The 20,018-nt window shown below is 62.1% G+C and overlaps 8 protein-coding genes across 8 annotated transcripts in view; 5 read left to right on the top strand and 3 right to left on the bottom strand.

Annotated features, from left to right (window-relative positions):
• RHTO_06835 (capsule protein, glycosyltransferase family 69 protein) overlaps nt 1–2,030 on the bottom strand; it is a gene marked incomplete at both ends in the record, with an annotated part of 3,098 nt that extends 1,068 nt beyond the window's left edge. The window contains 5 exons of the mRNA XM_016420494.1: nt 147–333; nt 401–707; nt 765–787; nt 847–1,695; nt 1,818–2,030. Of these exons, the coding sequence (XP_016274895.1) occupies nt 147–333; nt 401–707; nt 765–787; nt 847–1,695; nt 1,818–2,030 (1,579 nt within the window). The remainder of the gene's footprint in view (nt 1–146; nt 334–400; nt 708–764; nt 788–846; nt 1,696–1,817) is intronic.
• A 267-nt stretch (nt 2,031–2,297) lies between these two features.
• Nucleotides 2,298–4,493, top strand: RHTO_06834 (serine palmitoyltransferase; the record flags this gene model as incomplete). The annotated part of the gene is made up of 6 exons (XM_016420493.1): nt 2,298–2,606; nt 2,714–3,029; nt 3,089–3,441; nt 3,508–3,615; nt 3,676–3,771; nt 3,831–4,493. 6 exons carry the CDS (start codon nt 2,298–2,300, stop codon nt 4,491–4,493), a joined length of 1,845 nt encoding a protein of 614 aa, XP_016274894.1.
• Nucleotides 4,494–4,834: 341 nt separating this feature from the next.
• On the bottom strand, nt 4,835–7,465 carry RHTO_06833 (cytochrome P450, family 3, subfamily A; the record flags this gene model as incomplete). Its single annotated transcript, XM_016420492.1, has 16 exons — nt 4,835–4,889; nt 4,956–5,026; nt 5,091–5,115; nt 5,177–5,231; nt 5,293–5,422; nt 5,484–5,516; nt 5,579–5,648; nt 5,708–5,845; nt 5,903–5,951; nt 6,063–6,180; nt 6,239–6,304; nt 6,404–6,454; nt 6,514–6,925; nt 6,992–7,058; nt 7,119–7,160; nt 7,225–7,465. 16 exons carry the CDS (start codon nt 7,463–7,465, stop codon nt 4,835–4,837), a joined length of 1,623 nt encoding a protein of 540 aa, XP_016274893.1.
• A 548-nt stretch (nt 7,466–8,013) lies between these two features.
• On the top strand, nt 8,014–9,646 carry RHTO_06832 (OTU domain-containing protein 6B; the record flags this gene model as incomplete). Its single annotated transcript, XM_016420491.1, has 7 exons — nt 8,014–8,559; nt 8,623–8,780; nt 8,843–8,888; nt 8,994–9,114; nt 9,221–9,282; nt 9,343–9,452; nt 9,523–9,646. 7 exons carry the CDS (start codon nt 8,014–8,016, stop codon nt 9,644–9,646), a joined length of 1,167 nt encoding a protein of 388 aa, XP_016274892.1.
• A 539-nt stretch (nt 9,647–10,185) lies between these two features.
• RHTO_06831 (amidohydrolase family protein) lies at nt 10,186–11,921 on the top strand (the record flags this gene model as incomplete). The annotated part of the gene is made up of 2 exons (XM_016420490.1): nt 10,186–11,236; nt 11,293–11,921. The coding sequence occupies 2 exons, from the start codon at nt 10,186–10,188 to the stop codon at nt 11,919–11,921; spliced, it is 1,680 nt and encodes a 559-aa protein (XP_016274891.1).
• A 299-nt stretch (nt 11,922–12,220) lies between these two features.
• On the bottom strand, nt 12,221–14,270 carry RHTO_06830 (MFS transporter; the record flags this gene model as incomplete). Its single annotated transcript, XM_016420489.1, has 8 exons — nt 12,221–12,394; nt 12,456–12,813; nt 12,879–12,984; nt 13,054–13,399; nt 13,459–13,581; nt 13,638–13,867; nt 13,926–14,067; nt 14,130–14,270. 8 exons carry the CDS (start codon nt 14,268–14,270, stop codon nt 12,221–12,223), a joined length of 1,620 nt encoding a protein of 539 aa, XP_016274890.1.
• Nucleotides 14,271–14,309: 39 nt separating this feature from the next.
• On the top strand, nt 14,310–17,438 carry RHTO_06829 (primary-amine oxidase; the record flags this gene model as incomplete). Its single annotated transcript, XM_016420488.1, has 10 exons — nt 14,310–14,574; nt 14,631–15,103; nt 15,165–15,301; nt 15,359–15,468; nt 15,525–15,971; nt 16,028–16,345; nt 16,404–16,793; nt 16,853–17,102; nt 17,172–17,223; nt 17,283–17,438. The coding sequence occupies 10 exons, from the start codon at nt 14,310–14,312 to the stop codon at nt 17,436–17,438; spliced, it is 2,598 nt and encodes an 865-aa protein (XP_016274889.1).
• Nucleotides 17,439–17,882: 444 nt separating this feature from the next.
• RHTO_06828 (N-acyl-phosphatidylethanolamine-hydrolyzing phospholipase D) overlaps nt 17,883–20,018 on the top strand; it is a gene marked incomplete at both ends in the record, with an annotated part of 2,777 nt that continues 641 nt past the window's right edge. The window contains 4 exons of the mRNA XM_016420487.1: nt 17,883–18,523; nt 18,580–18,656; nt 18,714–18,962; nt 19,022–19,928. Coding sequence (XP_016274888.1) covers nt 17,883–18,523; nt 18,580–18,656; nt 18,714–18,962; nt 19,022–19,928 — 1,874 coding nt within the window. The remainder of the gene's footprint in view (nt 18,524–18,579; nt 18,657–18,713; nt 18,963–19,021; nt 19,929–20,018) is intronic.

The raw sequence follows: 20,018 nt of genomic DNA, 5'->3' as shown, positions 1-20,018 counted from the left end.
CCCAGCACCAGACTGCGAGCGAAACGGACGTGGAGAGAGACGTCAGCGGCCATCCACCGGCGAAAGCGAGGGCCGACGAAGCAAGACACGCAGCAGCTGGTGCAGGGATGCCCGCAGAGCGACGACAGAGAAACGGCAGGACGCACCATACTTGGGCGGCTGGCGGAAGTTGATGGCCTCGCTCTCCTCCTGACGGAACAGCCTGTCGTGCGGTCCGTACCAGCTCCTGTCCTGCGGGTCCGAGTGCGGGTCGTCGGGGTTGCCGCCGAGCCGGGTGTAGCCGCGGATGTAGGTGAGGTTCCGTCGTTCCGGGTGGATAATGTCCCAAACTTGCTGTAGTTCCGCACGGAAGCTGCGTCAGCTACGGTCTCGAGAGGGAGCGAGGGAAGTGAGATCGAACCCGGTCGTAAGCCAGCTTGACGCGCGGGATCATGATGATCCGCCCGTACCCGGCCTGCCAATAGTCGTTGCAAATCAACGAACACTCGGAGGCCGAGCACTCACCCGCCGACAGCTTCGCCATGCGGAACTTGACGTGCGGGTGGGCGTAGAACGGCGCGGGGTCGAGGACGGCGATACCGTTCCAGCAGGACTGGACTTGGACGGGCAGGTGGCGCTGGAAACGGTGCGACGACTCCATGTCGCGGAAGACGGCTTCGAAGGGGGCGTTCTCGAGCGCAGTGCCGTTCATGTCACGAGCAACCCAGCTGTAGCGGGGCAAACGTCAGCGGGAGTCGCAGAAGACGGGAAGCGACGAGGCGGACTTGTCGTAGAAGACGGGTTGTCCCTGCGCGAAGAGCGGGTCAGTGACGCAGTCAACGTCGAAAGCGAGTCTCGGTCACGCACCACTTCGTCGTGGAAGATGTAGTCGCTGCCGCAGGTGATGCCGGCGTTCTGGCGGCGACTCTGCCACACGAGCTCGAGGAGGTCGTCGACGCAGGGCAAGACGTCGTTCATGAAGATGATCGAGTCAAACACCTCGCCCTCGGCGTCTCGGAGCTCCCACAGCGGGGCAAGCGCGGCGTTGCGGACCTCGGCGAGGTACTCGATGCGGTGGTTGAATGCGCCGCGGGTTCGGAGCGATGTGCGGATGACGACGCGGAGGCCGATCGAGCGCGCGAGGGCGTCGAACAGGCGCAGGAGCGCCTTGGTCTGGTCTTTTGATCCGTTCTCGTAGACGGAGACAAAGACGTTCTGGAAACCGAGGATGGCGGAGACCTTGAACATGTTGCTGAAGAGGTCGGGGATGATATCGAACGAGTTGTACAGGTTGATGGCGAAGAAGTACTTGTGGCCCTCGTACGAGCGCGAGAGCGAGTTGCCGCCGCCGCTGCCTCCGTCGCGGTGGTGCGAAAAGATCTGCTCGACCTCGGTCTTCTCGTCGTCTGCGCCGCCAAAGAACCCTCTCCGCGCGACCTTGGGCACGATCGCCTTGAGGTGCCCGCGCAAGCCCTTGCGCTTCCCATGCTGCTCGTACCCGACGAGCGGCTCGTACCGCTCGTAGATCTGCCGCCGGTACGCCTTTTGCGCGTTCCGCAGGCAGTACCGCGTGTGGTACCCTGTCAGGGTCGAGAGGATCTTGAAGACGCGCTCGCGCTGCTCGAGCGTCGGGAGCGAGACGAGGTTGCGGTGCGTCCCTTGCCGCTGCGTCCAAGTCTCGACGACGGCCGATCCCTTCCATGGTACCGCTGCGGGCTGTTTCGACACAGTAGAGAAGCGTCAGTCAAATCGCGTCTGCAGTCAACGAGCCAGTCTCGCGGGCAAGCGATATGCTCCAACTGCCCAGCCGTGTAGAGACGAGGAGAGAACTGGCGCACCTGGCTCCCGCCCAGCAAGCTCGCTATCAGCAGTCCGACGAGCACGCCTATTCCGAGGGATGCCAGTGACCCCGCCTTGCGCCGTGCGAACGAGAGGAGGGTACGGGGAGCTTCGCGGTCGACGAGGAGCGAGATGGACGAGCGCTGTCTCCGCCCGCGCTGCCGTAGCCGCGCTGCTGTGGGTGCACTGTACGGCGATGTGTAGTGCTGCATGGCAGCCCGGTGCCAGCCCAGGCCAACTGTGAGCGGATGTGAGCGAGTGAGAGTGATCGCACACGAGCGAGATGAAGACACGACCTCGCATCAACGCAGCGGGATAACGTAAGAGCACTGGCAAGTAATGCATCACAGTGTATCCTGATTTACTGGCACTCGAGCGAGCACGGCAAGCGCGAGTTGTCCTGGTCGCGTCCGGCTTCGACTCTCACGACTCGCTCGACCACGCCGTGTGGGTTGCTAGACACGCTCGCTGTGCTCGGGATGGCGTCTCCTTACGTCTCTGCAGGTGCACCGTACGCCACACCGCTCCCCGCCCAGCCGACTGCCACCTCCGTCGCAGCCGAACAGCTGGTCAGCGCACTCGCCTACTCGCTCAACCGCCTCGGGGACTTGACCAGCAGGGTCCCAGGCAGCGCCATCGCATGGCGCTACCTCAAGGCGAGCCACCAGGACGACCCGTTCCGCACCGTCCTCGAACTCCTCCTCGTCTTCTTCATCGTCCGCACGTACCTCATGGCCCGCACAAAGGGCGAGAGCTCGGGAAAGAACTTTGTCGCCCTCAGCGAGAAGGTCAGTCGCGCGTCCGTTGGGCAGGGTGCGAGGGCCGGACACAAACGGCTGTCCGGGCGGACTGCGTCTGTCGGAAGCTCGCGCGTTGACATCCGCTCTTCCTGCAGGAAATCGACGAGCTCGTCACAGAGTGGGTCCCCGAGCCCCTCCTCCCGCCGAACCAAGAAACCCCTCTCCACCCGCCCATCATCGTCGGCGCAACCGGCGCCCGTCCGAAAGTCATCTTCCCCCAGCCCGGCCAGGACCCTCACGACCCCGAGAACCCGCTCTCGCTCGACCAGCCTGGCAAGCAGGTCATCAACCTCGCGAGCGCGAACTTTGCGGGGCTTGCGGCGAATGAGAAGATTAAGGAGAAGGCTGTTCAGGCATTGAGGCGGTATGGCGTCGGATCGTGCGGTCCAGCCGGTTTCTACGGCACGTTCGGTGCGTCGTGAGAAGCTCGTTCGCCGTCTCGAGGCCCCGCTGACGCTATGGTCCCGCAGATGTCCACCTCGAACTCGAGCGCGACATCGCGACATTCCTGAACGTCCCCGCCGCAATCAACTACGCCCACGCATTCAGCTGCGTCTCATCCGTCATCCCCTCTTTCTGCAAGCGCGGCGACATTATCGTCGCGGATCGAAGCGTCAACTTTGCGATTCAAAAGGGGATCCAGATCTCGCGCTCGACGGTGAGGTGGTACGAGCATGGGGACTACGAGGGCTTGGAGCGTGTGTTGGAGCAGATCAAGAAGGAGGACAAGAAGTACAAGAGGAAACCGACTGCTAGTCGGAGGTTCATCGTCACCGAGGGTGTCTTTGAGGCGGACGGCAGCATGGTCAACCTCCCGAAAGTCGTGTGTCCACGCTCTCCTCTCACTACGGACACACGCAGGTATGCTGACGATCCGTGTCGCGCGCAGATGGAGCTTAAGCACAAGTACAAGTACCGCCTCATCCTCGACGAGACCTGGTCTTTCGGCGCAGTCGGCAAGACGGGTCGCGGCGTCACCGAGGTCTTCGACATTCCCGTGCGTCCAGAGTGACCTTTCCACCCGCTCTCAGCGTCTAACCCAGATCTCGGCTCGCAGGCTGCGGCTGTCGACGTCCTCACGGGCTCGATGGCGACGAGTCTCGGTTCGGGCGGCGGGTTCTGCGTGGGCAGCCAGAACGTCGTTACGCACCAGGTGAGCGTCCACACCTGCTACACTGCCACATAGCCCGCTGAACTCGCCGTCCGCAACAGCGCATCAACTCGCCCGCCTCCGTCTTCTCCGCCTCGCTTCCTCCCCTCCTCGCCGTCTCCGCCTCGGAAGCTATCTCCCTTCTCTCAACGACCGACCCCTCCTCGCACCCTCTCGCCACCCTCTCCTCGAACGTCCGCACCCTCCGCGCAATCCTCGATGCCATTCCAACCATCAGCATCCCCTCAGCCGAGATGTCTCCCCTAATCCACATCCGGATCACCCCTTCGGCGCTCGAGAACGTCCGCAAGGCCCGGCTGGGCGAGAGCGGCAGCTCGACGGGCCGCAAGCGCAGTCACTCGAGCGTCTCGCACCCTCCTCCTCAGCCTATCGTCGTCCAGCCTGCTCCGGGCGCAGTCGCGTACTCGACCGCTCTTCAAGGTTCGTCGGCCCGCAACACGGGAGCGCAGGCGGTCCCTGCCGCGCCTGAATCGGTCGCGCTGCGGGAAGAGCAAGAGCGGCTCTTGCAGGAGATTGTCGACCACGCAGCCGAGAACGGGGTCCTCCTCACGACGACCAAGCGCAACTGGGCGCAAGAGATGGTCCAGCACGACCCGTCGATTCGAATTTGTGTCTCGAGCGCGCTGACCAAGAAGGAGGTCGAGAAGGCGGGTCAGGTCGTCAAGAGCGCGATCAACAAGGTGCTCGGGAAGGGCAAGAAGTAGATCTCTCTCGTGTTATTCGGTTGTACGACTCGCTACACATATATCTTCCTCGTCGCGCTTTACTTGTCAACAGGCAGCGTAATCTCATCCGTCGCGCTAGCTCGAGAGCTCATCGTCGAGTCTGCTCGCTCGCTCACTCCTCCCATTCGCAAGCAGCTGGGTGGAACGACGATTTTGGTGTTTTGCACTGCTCAGCAGAAACATGGAACGATGTGACGAGGTGTGCGCGAGGAAGGGAAGGGAAGCCTACAGGAGAAGGATAGCAGACGAATGAGCAGAGAAACCTGGATGGACGATATGCAGAGTGTTGAGGAGAGAAGGGAAAGGCGAGGGCGGGGAGTTTAGACGTTGAAGACGGGCTCGCGGCGCTTGATGCCCATGAGGCACTCGACGGGCCTGCAGGACGAGGCTTAAGGTCAGCACGGAGAAGGTCGGCTGCGCAAGGAGGAGACATGGACGCACTTGCGAAGGAAACCCTCGACGACCTCCAGCTTCTGGTTCTCCTCGACAAGGCGGAAGTCGTAACGGAGGTTCTGTGAGGTGGTCAACGAGCGTCAGCGAACTGCTAGGCCAGGTAAACGAGAAGGCACGACGCACGAGAGTCGAGATGAAGCACCAGAGCCTGCGGTGCGTGCGAATCATCAGCGAACGGTCTCGGGCAAGGCGAGAGGAAGAACACGCACTCCATGGTCGCGACGTTGCGTCCGACGCAGGAGCGGGGACCGTACGAGAAGACGTCTGTACAACAGGTGCCCGTCAATCCCGGAGAACTGTATGCGAAGAAGCCAAAGCGACGCACTGAGCGCCTTCTCGAGCTCCCTCGTACGCTCCTCCGACTCGAGCCACCTCTCAGGCTTGAACTCATCGGCGTCAGGACCCCAGTACTCCTTAAGACGGTGGATCGAGTACGACGGGACGGAGAGGATGGTCTGCGCATCGACAAGACGAGTCAGTCTCGAAGACGAGGTTGGAGAAGAGCGGTACACTCACGCCTGCAGGGAAGACCTCGCCGCAGACCTCGGTCTGTCGCGGCCAAGAAATGTTAGAAGAAGTGTGGTTTGGACGAAAGCGAAAGCTTGACGCACGTCCTGGGTCATGATGCGAGGCAGACCCATTCCACTGGTCGAGTGGAGACGGAGAGCCTCCTGGATGCATCTGCATGCGCGGCACCTCGTCAGCGCTTTTCCGCAGAAATTCGAGCGAGGAAGACGCACGCAGAGAGGTAAGGCAAAGCCTTGACGTCCTCGTAGTCGAGGACGCCCGAGATGCCTTGCGGGCCGAACGTTGAGTCGAGCTCCTGCTGGAGCTTCTTGTGGCAGCGGGGGTTCGAGACAATGTAGAACATGATGGCGCTGCAGGAAGAGAGGCGTCAGTATGAGGCCGCGGAAGATTGCGAAGGCTGGACGGACCAGGAAGAGTTGGAGGTCGTGTCAGAGCCGGCGATGAGCTGAGTGAGGGCTGCAAGGGATATGGCCGCGTCAGTCTGGATGTTCACTCTCGTCGAGCACTAGCCGCCTGCAGCGCATTGCAGCTGGCAGCGCAAGATCGAGAAGGCCAGTCCCGACTCACCCTCTGCCGTCAATTCCGGCACGCCCATAGGCTTCCCCTCCGCATCCCTTCCATTCTGAAGGTGCGAAAGGATGTCCTTGCGGTCGCCTGCGCCCTCCTTGAGGCGCTTGTTGACGCGCTGCGAATCCGAGAGATCGTCAGTTGGGCGGAGGTGAAGGACGAGGGAAGGGACGTACGGTGCGTGCGATACCGGTGAGGTTGTTGACCGAGGCGAGACCACGAGCGAACCAGGGGTCGATGTACTGTCGACAAAGGAGGCGAAAGTCAGCATCTGGAGGTGCGTAGTGGAGATTCGTGACATCCGCGCAGGCCAATCGTCTCTAGGGAGCACGTGAGCTCACCTTCATCCAGGGACGGATCCAAGGCGGGAGGCAGCCGAGCGTCGCAGAGTACTGCATGCGTACAACCGTGTCAGCGCGGAGTTGCCAGTCCTCGACGATTTGGCCCTCACCTCGCCGCGCTCGTTGAGGATCTGAACAGCCGGTGCGTAGAAGGTCGAGCCGTCCTCCCTGGTAATCTCGACCGTGTCCTGGAAGTCGCGCTCGATCATGCCGAACGGTTCTCCGAAAGCCAAGTCGCCAATGATGTCGAACGCGAGTGCGTTGTACGCGTCAAGGGTGTTGACGACTGCCCATCCCTTCATGCGCTCGCCGTACTGGCTCGACGAAGCAGTAGGGTTCTTCTCGGCCTTTTCGCACGCAGCATCGAACTTGCGCAAGAGGCCGGCGACGGTGTTGGTGATGTAGGGGTGGAACTCGCGGACCGACTTGGGCGCAAAGGTGTGAGAGACGATCTTGCGCTTGCGGGTGTGCTCGGCGCGGTTGCGGGTGTTGAAGAGACCGCGGTTCTTCGAGGCGACGAAGCTGCGGGGCGCTTGTGTCAGCTTCCTGGCGCTCTGGAGGGCAGGAGAATCGACTGGAGGGCCTTACGCATCGTAGAAATTACTCTTCAATGAGCCAGAACCGTGTGCGTAGACGATAGGAAGCGCCGCCGGGTCTGGGAGAGAGGTCAGAAAGTCAGGCGGCGTTTCGACGAGCCTCCTTCAGTCGAACGCACCGTTGATCGAGATCTCTTTAGGTCCAATCCTCACGAACTTGCCTGCAAGCAGAACAGATCAGCGAAATGAGCTGACGGGATGTACGAGGAGTAGAGGAGGACGCACCGTGTTTCTGGTGCTCCTGGTGCACGATCTCGCTACGCTTGCCGATACGAGTCTGCTTGGCGAGCCAGAGCTGTGTGAACCCAGCTACCGTGGGCCCAGGGTACTTGCGGAGCTTGGCATAAGCGGTAAAGTGCGGGACGAGGATGTAGAGGAGGGCGACGAGGAGCGGGGCTGCGAGGACGAGGGGGACGACTCCCGACTTGAGGATGTCGTCGATGGGTCCTGCGACAAAGTGGGACATGCTGGGCTGTCGTTGGCGAGACGTGCGAGTCGTTCGGAGTCGACGAGGTGGGGGATTCGCGGGTCGTCAGGCGGTCAGCGGGTGACGGGTCGTGTGCGTCGAGCGAGTGCAACGTCGAAAGGCGAAGAGTGCAAGAAGGAGCCCCTCGTCCAGTTTGCCCGAGGGTCCGTGGGGAGCAGTGCGTCGTCGTCAAGATTGATCCGGTCACTCGTCTCGGCAGCGATGAGAGCGGAGGCGCGGGACCCTCGGCAAGCCTTCGGACATTACCACGACATTACCCTGAGCTTGTATTCGTCGTTTGTAGTGCTCGGCGCGCGGAACACCCGCGCTCGCCTGCCGACAGGAGGAGGAGAAGGCGAGTCCGGTTCGAGTGTCCAGCGCAAGTCGCCGGTTCGGACCAGGCCCACCTCGCAGCAGCTCGAGAGACTCCGCGCGGGCAACGCACGTCCACCCAACTCGCAAGAAAGGCGAGACAAGCCAGTTGTCAGCGCGAGAGGAGTCGGGATGTGGTCGAGGTGCAACAACTCGCTCAGATTGCTGCCGGAGCGATGACAGACTCGTCGCCTGCTGCTGCCGCGCACCACGAGCACAACAAAGAGACCCTCGTCGCCGCCGCCGCTGCCGTCTCGCCCCCGCCGCCCGCTCTGAACCCGCTGCTCGCTCGCGGAAAGCTCAAGAAGCCCGCCAAGGGAGGCAGCGCAGGGAAGGGGAAGGGAAAGGCGAAGATTGTCAAGGACGTCTACAAGGCCAAGCAGGACGAGCTCGAAGTGGTCAGCGCCGGAGGAGTCGGCGGAGGCGAGGAGGGAGAGGTCCTCGACCTGGCCGACCAGCTTCTCGAGCAGCTCGGCGGACAGCTCGAGGACGACGCCGGAAATGCTGCGCCGCCGCCTGCACCCTCCAAGTCGGAGCCGCCGTCGAGAGGGACGCCTCTTAGCCCGAGTTCGACCTTGACGACCAACAGCCAGGGCAGCGGACACTCGGCGCGGGAGATGTTCCAGGGTTTCAAGGAGGATCTCAGGGACGCTTTCTTGCCGAGCCGGCAGAGCCCGAACGGGAACGGCGAACGGAAGATGGGTCGCCAGGAGGCGAGGAAGGTGCGTTTCCTCTCCTATGCGCTCTTTCTTTCACTGTTGGCATGCTGACGAGCCTTTTGACAGCTGCGAAAAGCCAACGCGTTCGAGCAACAACGGCGAGAAGCGGCGGCGGAGGTTGCGGCGGACAACGACCGCTCTGTCGAGATGGAGAAGGAGGCCATCTCCGCGCAGTGTCGGAAGCTCAAGGTCATGATCAAGGAGATCGAGCCCGACGGTCACTGGTGCGCTCGCTCGCTTTCGGTAGTGAGAGAGTCGATGGATTGACGAGGTCTTTCGCGTTCAGTATGTACTCGGCAGTCGCCGACCAGGTCAACTTTCTCAAGCTCGCGGTACGCCACCTTCGCTCGATCGTGACGTTCCCGCAGTGGTTCCTCAGCGTCGGAAATGTTGGAATCGCATGGATGACTGACGCTCCCTCCGTCTTCTTTCCACAGCCCTCGAGGGAGAACTACCAGTCCATCCGCCAAAACGCCGCCGCCTACATGCGCACACATCCCGACGAGTTCCTCCCGTTCTTGCCGAGCGAGTTGGAGCCGGATAACATGATGAGTCCAGGTGAGCAGCTTCTGCCGACTCCCTCACTTTCCAGCGGCCAAGGCGGTCGGCGGATTAAGTGTGCTCGATATCGTGCCGGTAGCTCATAAGTTATTCCTTCGTGCAGAGGAGTTTGCAAAGTACTGCGATACGGTGGAGAGGACGGCAGAATGGGGAGGCGAGCCAGAGGTGCGTTTCGGTTGCCTCGCTCTAACCGTCTGACTGCCTCCTGACGCCGCCTTCGCGCAGATACGAGCACTCTCGCTGCACTACCAAGCGCCGGTGATCGTCGTGCAAGCCGGGACCGACATGGTCGAACACGGATCCGACTTCCCTCGAGAACGCGCCATGCTCATCTCGTGCGTCGTCCTCTCCTCGCACCTTCTCCCTGAAACCTCAAGCTAACACGGCTGTCCGCACCCTGCACAGATATCATCGCAAGATGTACGGACTCGGCGAACACTACAACTCGCTTCGGCCAACGACACACGGCGCGCCGCACGTCCTCCCGCCCGCTCCGTCAGATTCGACGCCTATAGCGCATTCGGCGTGATCAGCGGCGGGTCAGAGAGCGGTTCTTGTACATCGTTGCAATTCGTTTCGTTGGCGAGCGCTGGAAGTGCTCGTTTCGCATAGCATCTCTCACTCGCTCGTCGTCGCTGTGATCACGAGAGGAGCTTCCTGGACGCGCGAGCGACTTGAGCGAAGCTTGCTGTCGGGTTCCGTATCCCACCCTGCATCGTCCTCCTCGACAACGCTCGACCTCTTCCCCCTCACCCGCTTGAACCGCTGCTCCGTCCCCCGCGCTGCTCTCCTGAGTAATGCGCTGATCAGGAACCTGGCGCTTACGCTTTCGGCTGCTTCGAGGCGCGCAGGCGACGTTGGAGGAGCCGCGATAGCGGAACTCTCGGAGAGTGGGGACAGCCGCAGAGCGCTTGCTGCCTGCGCTGCTGCTCGAAGCGACTGCTGGACCTGCTACGCGACTCTGCACGAACCGACGACTGCCCAGCCGACCGTGGTGCGTCCACATTCCTCCTGCTCCCCAAACCTGCGAGTCGGCTCCTCCTGACAGCCTCTTTCTCCCGCAGAAGCATGCCCCATACCTTCGTCAACGGCCGCATCTTCACGGCAGACGACACGAGCGACGATCTGGCGCAAGCGCTTGTGGTGGGCGACGACGGCAAGGTCGAATTCGTCGGAGACGCTTCGACTGCTTCCTCTCGCTACCCTGCCGCACCTTCGACGGATCTCGGAGGCCGATGTGTCATTCCCGGCGTGATTGATGCCCACTCGCACCTTGGCATGCTCGGAGGCTCGCTCCTCAAGCCCGACCTCATCCACGCCCAAACCCTCGCCGACATCGAACGCATCCTCGTCGACTTCCGACGGCGCAACCCAGATGCGAAGCGTCTCCTCGGACGAGCATGGAGGTTCGATTCGCTTGTCGACGAGGCGGGCAAGATCCAGCCTCCGAGCAGGCACTTTCTCGACCGGATCCTCCCTGGTGTGCCGGTCTACCTCGACTCGATGGACCTCCACTCCGTGTGGTGCTCGACCGCGGCGTTCGAGGAGATGGGCATCGACGGCTCGATCCAGGACCCGAAGGGCGGACGTTTCGAGCGGGATGCGGCAGGCAGCTTGACGGGACTCGTCCTCGAGAACGCCGTAGTCGACCACGTCTGGTCCTTCCTCGCCGCCCAGCTCACCCAGCAAGAACGTCACGATGCCCTCGAGGCAGCCTTCTCGTCCTACCTCGCGACGGGCGTGACGGGCGCCATTGACATGGCGATGTCGCCGCCAGACCTCGAGGCGCTCGAGGAGTCCTATCACGCTTCGGGAGATGAGCTGCCAATCCGCGTTGCCGCTCACTGGCTCATCTCGCCCGAGGGTACCGAAGCGGACCGACTCGCTCGAGTGCATGAGGCGATTCGACACCGCGACCGTCTCGCTTCGTGCGCTCCCTACCTTCGCGTCGTTGGCATCAAGGTCATCACGGACGGCGTGATCGACGCCTGCACGGCCTATATCAAGGATGCTTATGCAGATGGCTCGCGTGCCGACCCGATCTGGACTTTCGAGGAACTCGGGCCGGTTCCCGTTGAGGCGGACAAGGCTGGCCTGCAGATCGCCTGCCACGCTATCGGTGCGCTCTCTAGCTGCTCTCGACTCCCGCTGTTCGTGCTGACGAGGCTCTCGCAGGTGATGCCGCCGTCAGTGTCGCCCTCGACGCCCTCGAGCACACCTTCGCCGTCAACGGGCCTCGCCACGACCGCCGTCACCGCCTCGAGCACATGGAGCTCATCTCTCCCGAAGACGTACATCGCCTCGCACGCCTCCAGATCACCGCCTCGCTCCAGCCTGTTCATGCCGACCCTGTCATCGCGCCCAACTGGCACGCTCAGCTCAACTACGACGAGCGGACGAAGCGGGCCTTCGTCTGGGACGAGTTCCGCAACGCAGGCTGCCGCATCGCCCTCGGTACCGACGCCCCGACCGCGCCGCACTACTCGCTCCCTAACATGTACGTTGCGACGACTCGCCGTTCCGCTCTCGAGCCCGACATGCCCTGGCCGCCGCCCATCAAGCAGCTCGCCAAGTACGGCCACACCGTCTTCTCCCTCCGCGACGCATTGATCGGCGCAACTCGCGGCGCCGCACACTCCTGCCACTCCGACGCAGAGGTGGGCGTCCTCGCGCCTGGCAGGTCGGCCGACTTTGCAGTCCTCTCGATTGATCCGTTCAAGGACGGAGTCGACTGTCTCGCGAAGGCGCAGGATGCCGTCGTCGAGACTTGGGTCGCTGGAAAGAAGGTCTTCTCGCGAGCGTAGTCCGTTGTGCTGCAAAGTTGTTCGTGATCACTCCGTCGCTCGTCTCCGGCTGCATTGGCTTTGAGAGAAGCTACCTCAGCGCTTCGCCACTGCGTGAGCCTCGAGACTTGCGCTGCCGAATCCATCTTGCGAATGACCTTCGCAACGACAGATCCGGTCTTCCTCGCGTTCCCGGCTCATTGTGAAGCCGAAACGGTTTACGGAGTTCACAAACATCGCAAGACATTGCCCAAACAGCGCAACAACCCAAAGACAAGGCGTTCGTGGATATATAGATAGAGAGGGAGGAGGGAATCTCGTCAAGCCTTTGACCCGCCCTCACCGTAGTACATGGCTGCATCGCGGATGCGGAGCGCCTTGCCCCAGCGCAGCATGGGCAGGGTGAGGAGTGCGCAACCGAAGGCCGTGAAGCAGGCGGAGATGCCAAAGTTGCGGAGGCCGATTCCGGCTGTCCAGGGCGAGACGGCGTAGTTCTGCGCGTAGTGCAGTGCGTAAGCAAGCGTAGCGATGAGACGGGAGAAGAGAGGGACGCACAAAGCCGAAGGAGATGGCCATTGACGGCATGAGGAGGGCGAGGATTTGCGGCGAGTCGCTCGTCGGCAAGTCGTACGAGTACGGCCTGAAGGTGTGGTAGCAGTCGAAGAGGTAGTAGATGCTCGAGGCGGTCAAGAAGCTGCCGAACATGACGCTCATTCCCATCCCGGCGACAACGTAGGCTGGCCAGCGCCAGGCGTAGGTCGGCGGGAGGCCAAGCATGAGGAGGCTGACGGGGAGGGGGATGGCGGTCGTGAGGAGGAGGAGGGAGAGCTTGTCTTCGGGTTCCGAGATGCCGCCGCGTCGCTTAGCCATCCAGAGAGCCCACTTGTCGTTGACCCAGCCGTAGAGGATGACGCTGTGCAAAGGGTAAGGGAGCGTCAGCATGCGGCAAAGAAGCTTGGAAAGGGATGGAGGACTTGCCTGGGAATCGTCAGGATCATCGGCGAGAGGTAAGCCAGGCCGACCTGCTTGACTGAAAAGTTGTACGGCGGAGCCATGAGGATCGAAGCAGTGAGGGCGTTCATGACTGTGCGCCGAGAGACTCGTCGTCAGCTTGAGAAGGAGGAGCATGGGAGGGAAGGTCGACGGGACTCACGGTTGAACCAAACCTGCCCGAAGGCGTACATGACCGCGCACCACCAAACGATCGGCAGGCGAAGGAATGCAATAGGCTGAAGAATCCCAACCTTGAAGATCTTCCAAGCGTGCGGACCAGGACGCTCGAACAGCGCCATACGCTTGACGAACGACTTGCGCTTCGCGTCGACCTGGACGACGTGCGACGAGGCGGAGATCTTGTGTGGGTCGACGTGCTTGTGGTCGTCGTCGCTGTCGTCGCCGGCGGAGGTAGTCTCAAGAGGAGAAGGGCGGACGTAGTTCGTCTCCTCCATGAAGACGAAGCAGAAGGCGAGAGTGCCGTAGATGAGGATGGCGCAGAAGTACTGTCAGGTTGTGCAGATGTTAGTGAGGGCAAGTGAGAAGCTGAAGAAGTGAGACGCACGAAGACGGCGCGGTAGTCCCAGGCTGCGGCGAGGTAAGCGCCGATGAGCGGCGCGGCAAGGGCGCCCAAGTAGAGGGCGATGATGTAGATGCCCATCGGAAGTGCACGCTCGTGTGCAAAGAACTGCGCAAATCGACGCATCAGTACGAGCGGTGTGCGAGCTGGCTTGGCGTACTCACCACATCCGAGACGCTAACTTCAGTCGTAGCGAAGACGGGTCCGCCGGCGATTCCGAGCAAGACGCAGCGGCCGTACCACTGCGGCGTCGACTTGATGAAGACTGACCAGATGGAGATCGAGCCGGACAAGAGGAGGCTGCCGAGGTAGATTGGGCGTTTGCCGATGATGTTGGAGAGGGGAGTGGTGAGCATGGGGCCGAAGCCGACGAGTAGGAACATCACGCCGACGGCTGTGGGTATGGGGTTGTCAGTCAAGGCGGGGCAGGACATGGAGGAGGCAAGACGAACCTTGGTTGAGGGTAGGGATGTCGATGCCGGTTGCGGCCGAGTAGTCAGGATAAATTGAGTAGAGTGCGGCCGTAAGAGCACCCGACGAGAAGGTATAGAGGACGACGCAGGCGAGGGAGAGCCATTTGCGCGGGCCGAACCACTGCGAGACGCCTGCGGGTGAGCGAGGTACGACCTCCAACGCCGCTGGAGTACAGGACTGACGTTGAGAGGATCGTCTGGGTGACTGGAAGGAGCGGGCACAAGGACGAGTTCCGCGTCCCCAGGAGCAGCGTCGTCAAAGTCGAGGAGACGAACGGTGCCAGGCGCAAAGTCGACGGGACGGGCAGAGTGGTTCGTTGCCATCCAGGTGCAGTCTGTGTGAGTGTAGTTCGTGCGCGTCGAATGAAGAAAGAAGCAAGCCAAGGGGCGATGGCAGCGGGAGAGCGGAGAGTGGTGGGCGGGCAAGCTATCGCCTCAATCTGCTGGCTGAACCGTTGTGCGGATCCCCGCAGCAGAGCACTGGCGGTTAGAGGTGCGGCTCCATGCTGCACGACGACAAATTCGACGAGCGGGAAGCCTGACAGGGTCGTGGTCGAAGGCAGAGAGGCGAGCGCGCGACGGGCGGCTCTTTCACCTCGTCCACCTGGTCTCGTCGGCATCTCGCACTGTGCAGCGATCTGACAGCCTGTTTCATGCTCTGTTGCACTGACTAATGCTGCCTAGCTGACCCGCAACCACCCCCGCGTCGAACGGGACGCTCGTTCTCCCGCTCACGCGCTCGCTTCATTGCCGCCCGGCTCTTGCGGCTCGTCGGCTCTTTCGCTTGCGATAACTCAGACGAGGCCAGTGGGGCGCACCCATCGTCTTCGGGACTGCTTCAACGCTCTCCCTCCTCCTCACACACTTGCAACTCGACTGCAAACATGCCCGTCGCCGTCCCCATTGCATCGCACACCACCGTCCCGCTCAAGCCCAAGACGTTCACTCCTCGCTCGAATCCACCGCACCCGCTCTCGACACTCCAGCCTGACGAGCTCCGTGTCGCCGCACGAGTCGTCAAGGAGTACAACTCGACGAAGAAATGCCTCTTCCGTCGCATCCTCCTCATCGAGCCGCCCAAAAATGAGGTCGTCCCTTACCTCGAGGCTGAGTTGGCTGGCAAGCCTCTCCCCAAGCCGCCCATACGCAGGGCGCAAGTCCGTCCACTTCCTCTCGAGCCCAGCGAAGTGCCGCGGCTGATTACCCTCGTCTCCGCAGGCCCTCTTCTACTTCGCCGGCGGAACAGAGTTCATGGAGGCTACGGTCGACATGACTAACGCCCGCCTCCTCGGCCAACGCCACCTCGCAGGCGAGCACGGCCCTGGAGACGACGAAGAGGTGCTCAAGATAGCCGAGTGAGTGCCGTCACCTGTTCGCAACCCGACTCTGAGCTAAGTAGACGCGACCTGCAGGATCTCGCTCGAGTCACCGATGGTCAAGAAGGAGCTCGAGCGCCTACAGCTTCCGGAGGGAAGCGAGGTTATTGCGGAGCCTTGGCCCTACGGCAGCGACGAGACCGAGAGTAAGCACTTCCTCCCATCCTCTATTGCCTTCCGCCGCTGACACTCCGTCTCGCAGCGCCTACTCGCCTCTCGCAAGTCTGGTTCTTCCTCAACCACAAGGAGAACAAGGATCACCCGTCAGCCAACTTCTACGCCCACCCTCTCGACTTCAGCTGCGTCGTCGAGATCAGCAAGATGGAGGTGATCCGCATCGACCGCCTCCCGACCGATACGAACATGACGAGCGAGTCGCCCGATGCTCGTTACGTCCCGAACAAGGATTGCGAGTATGCGCCCGACTTGGTCGAAGGCGGCATTCGCAAGGACCTCAAGCCGCTGCACATCGTCCAGCCTGAAGGCGTCTCGTTCACGATTGCCGACGACGGCGAGACGATCAACTGGCAGAAGTGGTCGTTCAAGTGTTGCTTCGACGTCCGCGAGGGGATGATCTTGCGCAACGTTTGCTACGACGGCCGACCGGTATTCTATCGCATGGCGCTGAGCGAGATGACCGTTCCCTATGGTGCGCCCGCTCCTCCTGCCCTCTCTCTTCATCGCTGACGGGTACATCTGTCGCAGGCGACCCCCGCGCTCCGCTGCACCGCAAATCCGCCTTCGACCTCGGCGAATGCGGCGCCGGCCAAACCGCCAACAACCTCCAACTCGGCTGCGACTGCCTCGGCGTGATCGCCTACCTCGACGGGATGAGCTGCTCGCATGATGGCGAGCCCGTCAGGATTCCGAATGCCATCTGCATTCATGAGCAGGATGCGGGACTTGGCAGCAAGCACACAAATATCCGCACGGGTCGCGCGGATGTAACTCGTACCCGCGAGCTAGTCTTCCAGCTTATTGTTACGGTCGGCAACTACGAGTATGCGCTGTATTGGATCTTCGGTGCGTCCTGCGAGCCTCCACAAGGGACCTTCCCAACTGACGGCCCCTTCTCGCGCAGACACCGCCGCCGCCATCCACTACGAGATCCGCGCGACGGGCATCATGAGCGTCACGCCCGCCGATGCGAGCGCGGACGTCTCCACACTGGGCTATGGCAACCTCGTCGCAGAGGGTGTCTTTGCGCCTCACCACCAACACATCTTCAACCTCCGCATCGACCCCGCCATGGACGACTACCGATCCAATGCCGTCACGTACGAAGACACGACTGCGATGCCGCGCGATCCGCAGACGAACCCGCATGGCGTTGGATTCGTTACCAGGAGCACGCAGGTCCAGCACGAGTTGGCGTTCAACCTCGACTGGACGACGAACCGGTTCGTCAAGATGGTCAACCCGAACAAGCGGAATCGCTTCACGAATAAGCCCATTGGGTACAAGGTCGTCGGTGCGTCGCTTCTCTCCCCTCGTCTGTGCCGTCTCGAGCTGACCTTCTCTCCCACTCAGCTCCGCCAACCCAGCTCGGCCTCGCCGACCCGACCTCAATGCACTACATCCGCGGCGAGTTCACCGACCACCATATCCACGTCACCAAGTACGCCGACGACGAGCTCTGGGGCTCGGGTGAGCACTTGTGGCAGTCTCGTGGCGGGAAGGGGGGGTGCAGGACTTGGGCGAGTCGGGGACGCGAGTTGGAGGGCGACTCGGTGCTGTGGTTCACGCTTGGGTTTACGCACATTACTCGCCCGGAAGACTGGTGCGTCGCGCTTTCCTTCTCTACTTTCTCGCTCGTGCTCCTGAAGCTGATACTCATCTCGTCTCGCAGGCCGGTGATGCCCTCTGAGGTCTTCAGAATGCACTTCAAGCCCGTCGGCTTCGTGAGTCCTCCCCATTCTGGCCTACCTCGCTTCTCCGCTCACCCTCCTCCTCTTCGCAGTTCGACCAAAATCCCGCCCTCGACGTCCCGCCCTCCATTCAGGCGATTAATAAGTCGCAATACGCCTTCCCGAACGGCAACGCGTCGCCTCCTGCGCCTACGACGAACGGCGTGAACGGCCATGCGAAGACGAATGGGTCATGTTGCGGCAAGTAGGCGGGCGCCGTCTTGCGTTTCGAGGGTCTGTCGCTCTGTATGCTTTCCCGTTGTTCAGTTTAATACGCTGTCTGGACTTGCAACACTTTCGTTCGTCGTCTCGTTCGTCTCTCGACCGAACTCGACGCCAAGCGAGGAGGAGAGGACGCTCCTTCCGTCATCTTGACGCTGCACACGCTGTGGCCGCTTGCGAAGGAGCTCGTACTGCTCGCACGCTCTCGCTCGTCCTGCCAGCGAAGTCCACCGCCGCCCGCGGTCCTGCCGACCTCGCACTCCTCCCCTCCGTCGACACCGCCTGATCGCTGCCAGTCGCCGTGATCGCGCCCTCTAGCAAGGCTGAGGCTTCAAAAAACGACGCACAGAGTTGTTCGCACTACCATACACCCGCCGCCCGCCTCCCACACCGCCGCCAAGCGCTTCGTTCAGTCCCCTCGCCAGTCATCGATGATCCTGTCCGAACAGCCCGACCAGGACGACTTAGCGAGCAACGGCGACAGACCAGCGCACCATGTCGTACACCCTATCACCGGCACCCTCACCTTCCGCAATCCCTGGCCTTCAGCATCCGCACCCTCCGCGACCGAGTTGCTCTTCGGCGGCGCATGGCTCGGATGGCCCAAATTGCATCTCGACAAGCATCCAAAGGCGCGAGAGTTACAGGTTCTCGACCCGGAAGACTGGGGGAGGAACAAGGTCAAGGAGTTGAAGCGCGCAGCGGAGGGACAGGGAAAGGGCAACAAGGTTGGGTTCGCGCGAGCAACGTGGTTGGGACATGCGGCTGTCTATGTCCAGCTCCCGCTCGACGTTCCGACCGACCCGCTCTCGGCGCTCAGAAGGAAGAGCGAGAAGGGCGAGGCGGACGAGCAGAAGATCCGGCGAGGGCGGAACGAGAAAGTCGAGGGCGCGGTGGATGAGGAGGACCAGTATGCCGAGGACGAGGAGACGACGCTCAAGTTGCTCTTCGACCCGATCTTCAGCGAGCGAGCTGGACCGACGAGCTACACCGGACCAGGGCGACTGCGGCCGACGCCTTGCAAGGTGGAGGATCTGCCGGGCATTGATGCGGTCCTGATCAGCCACAACCAGTGCGTGCAGCTCTCTGACAGCGCGAGTCCGAAAGCTGACGCGTCGCTTCCGCCAGCTACGACCACCTCGACCTGAACAGCGTCAGAAGCGTTCTCGAGAAGTGGCCTCGCGTCAAGTTCTTCGTCCCTCTCGGTAAGCTGTCGCCTGACGACGCTCAGCTTGAACATACACTGACTGGACCGCTGACAGGCAACAAGCAATGGTTCTACGCGAGCGGCGTTCCCCTCTCGCAAATCCACGAGTGCGACTGGTGGGACGACGTCGACCTCACGCCCTCTGACTTCGGTCTCGTCCCCCCACCTCTAAACTACACGAGCGCGCCGTCGTCGATCAATGGAGACCCTCGGAGCGGCGGGACGAGCAGGTCGATGTCGATGTCTGTGCCAAGGGAGAAGGAGCGGATACGGGTGACTTGCGTGCCAGCGCAGCATAACTCGGGTGCGCGGCACTTTGCGCGCTTTGTTCGACTCTACTCATACTGGCGCGCATACCCGCAGGACGCTCGCCGGCGGACCAAGGCTCGACACTTTGGTGCGGCTGGGTCGTCGAGCATCTGCTCGAGTCGGACGCGCCCAACCCGCCTTTACTCGACAACAACAGCAAGAATGCCTCGTCTGTCACGATGTCCACCGAGTCGTTCGTCTCCGCTCCCGACCCGGACGAGGCTGAGCCTTTCATGGGTGCCGGCGCGACGCTGGTCGAGGAGCCGGAGGAGGATGACATGGCCAACTTTGCGGTCGACGAGACTTCGGACGGCGAGGCGGCGGATACGCCTGTACCGACTGGGCAGAAGCCGCGAGTGCAGCTCGTCCCGCCGTCGGATCCGAATTCGCCAGCTCTTACGCCTGTCATTTCGTCCGCTTCCGTCTCAGCAGCGTCGGAGAGTACCGACGCCTCGATGTCGTCAAGCTCCCTATCCGCCTCGCAAACCTCGACAAGACGCGAGATCTCCCCCTCCCGACGAGGCTCGATGACGCAGCTCCTTCAACGCTCGTCGTCCTTCTCGCAAACCCTTCGACGGCGCCTCTCCTCTGCTTCTCGCAGCGACGGGACTGAGCGACCCCCGTCTCGCACGGCGTCGTTCTCTGCTCCGCCGCTGTCAAGGTCGAGTAGTTTGCGAATTGCGCGAGACCGGCAGCGCGAGCGTGAGGTGGCATCAACGTCCACGAGCGGCGCGTCGACACCCGGCGACAGCGACGACGGTTCTGGCCAGTCTCCCTTACCCGTCGAGCCGGCGTTGAAGAGCACCGAGGAAGAGGAGGAAGAGCGGCGAACGAAGGCGGAGGAGAAGGCGAGAGAGGTTGCTGCGAAGGCTGAGCGGGCGGAGAAGGAGGCTGGAAGAGCAGTTCATGAGGGAAGGTGGACGAAGAGGATCTTGAGGAGGGGAGCGGTTTACCATGCCGGGTGCGTTCTCGCTCGTGATCGCTTATTCCCTTTTCGAACGCCGAGAAGGCGTTCAGCTTGTCGAACTTGAATGAGCTGACCACCCGCTCT

Source organism: Rhodotorula toruloides, assembly GCF_000320785.1.
Source record: "Rhodotorula toruloides NP11 unplaced genomic scaffold Scaffold5, whole genome shotgun sequence".
NCBI lineage: Eukaryota > Fungi > Basidiomycota > Microbotryomycetes > Sporidiobolales > Sporidiobolaceae > Rhodotorula > Rhodotorula toruloides.
This window is presented reverse-complemented; position numbering and strand designations above follow the sequence as displayed.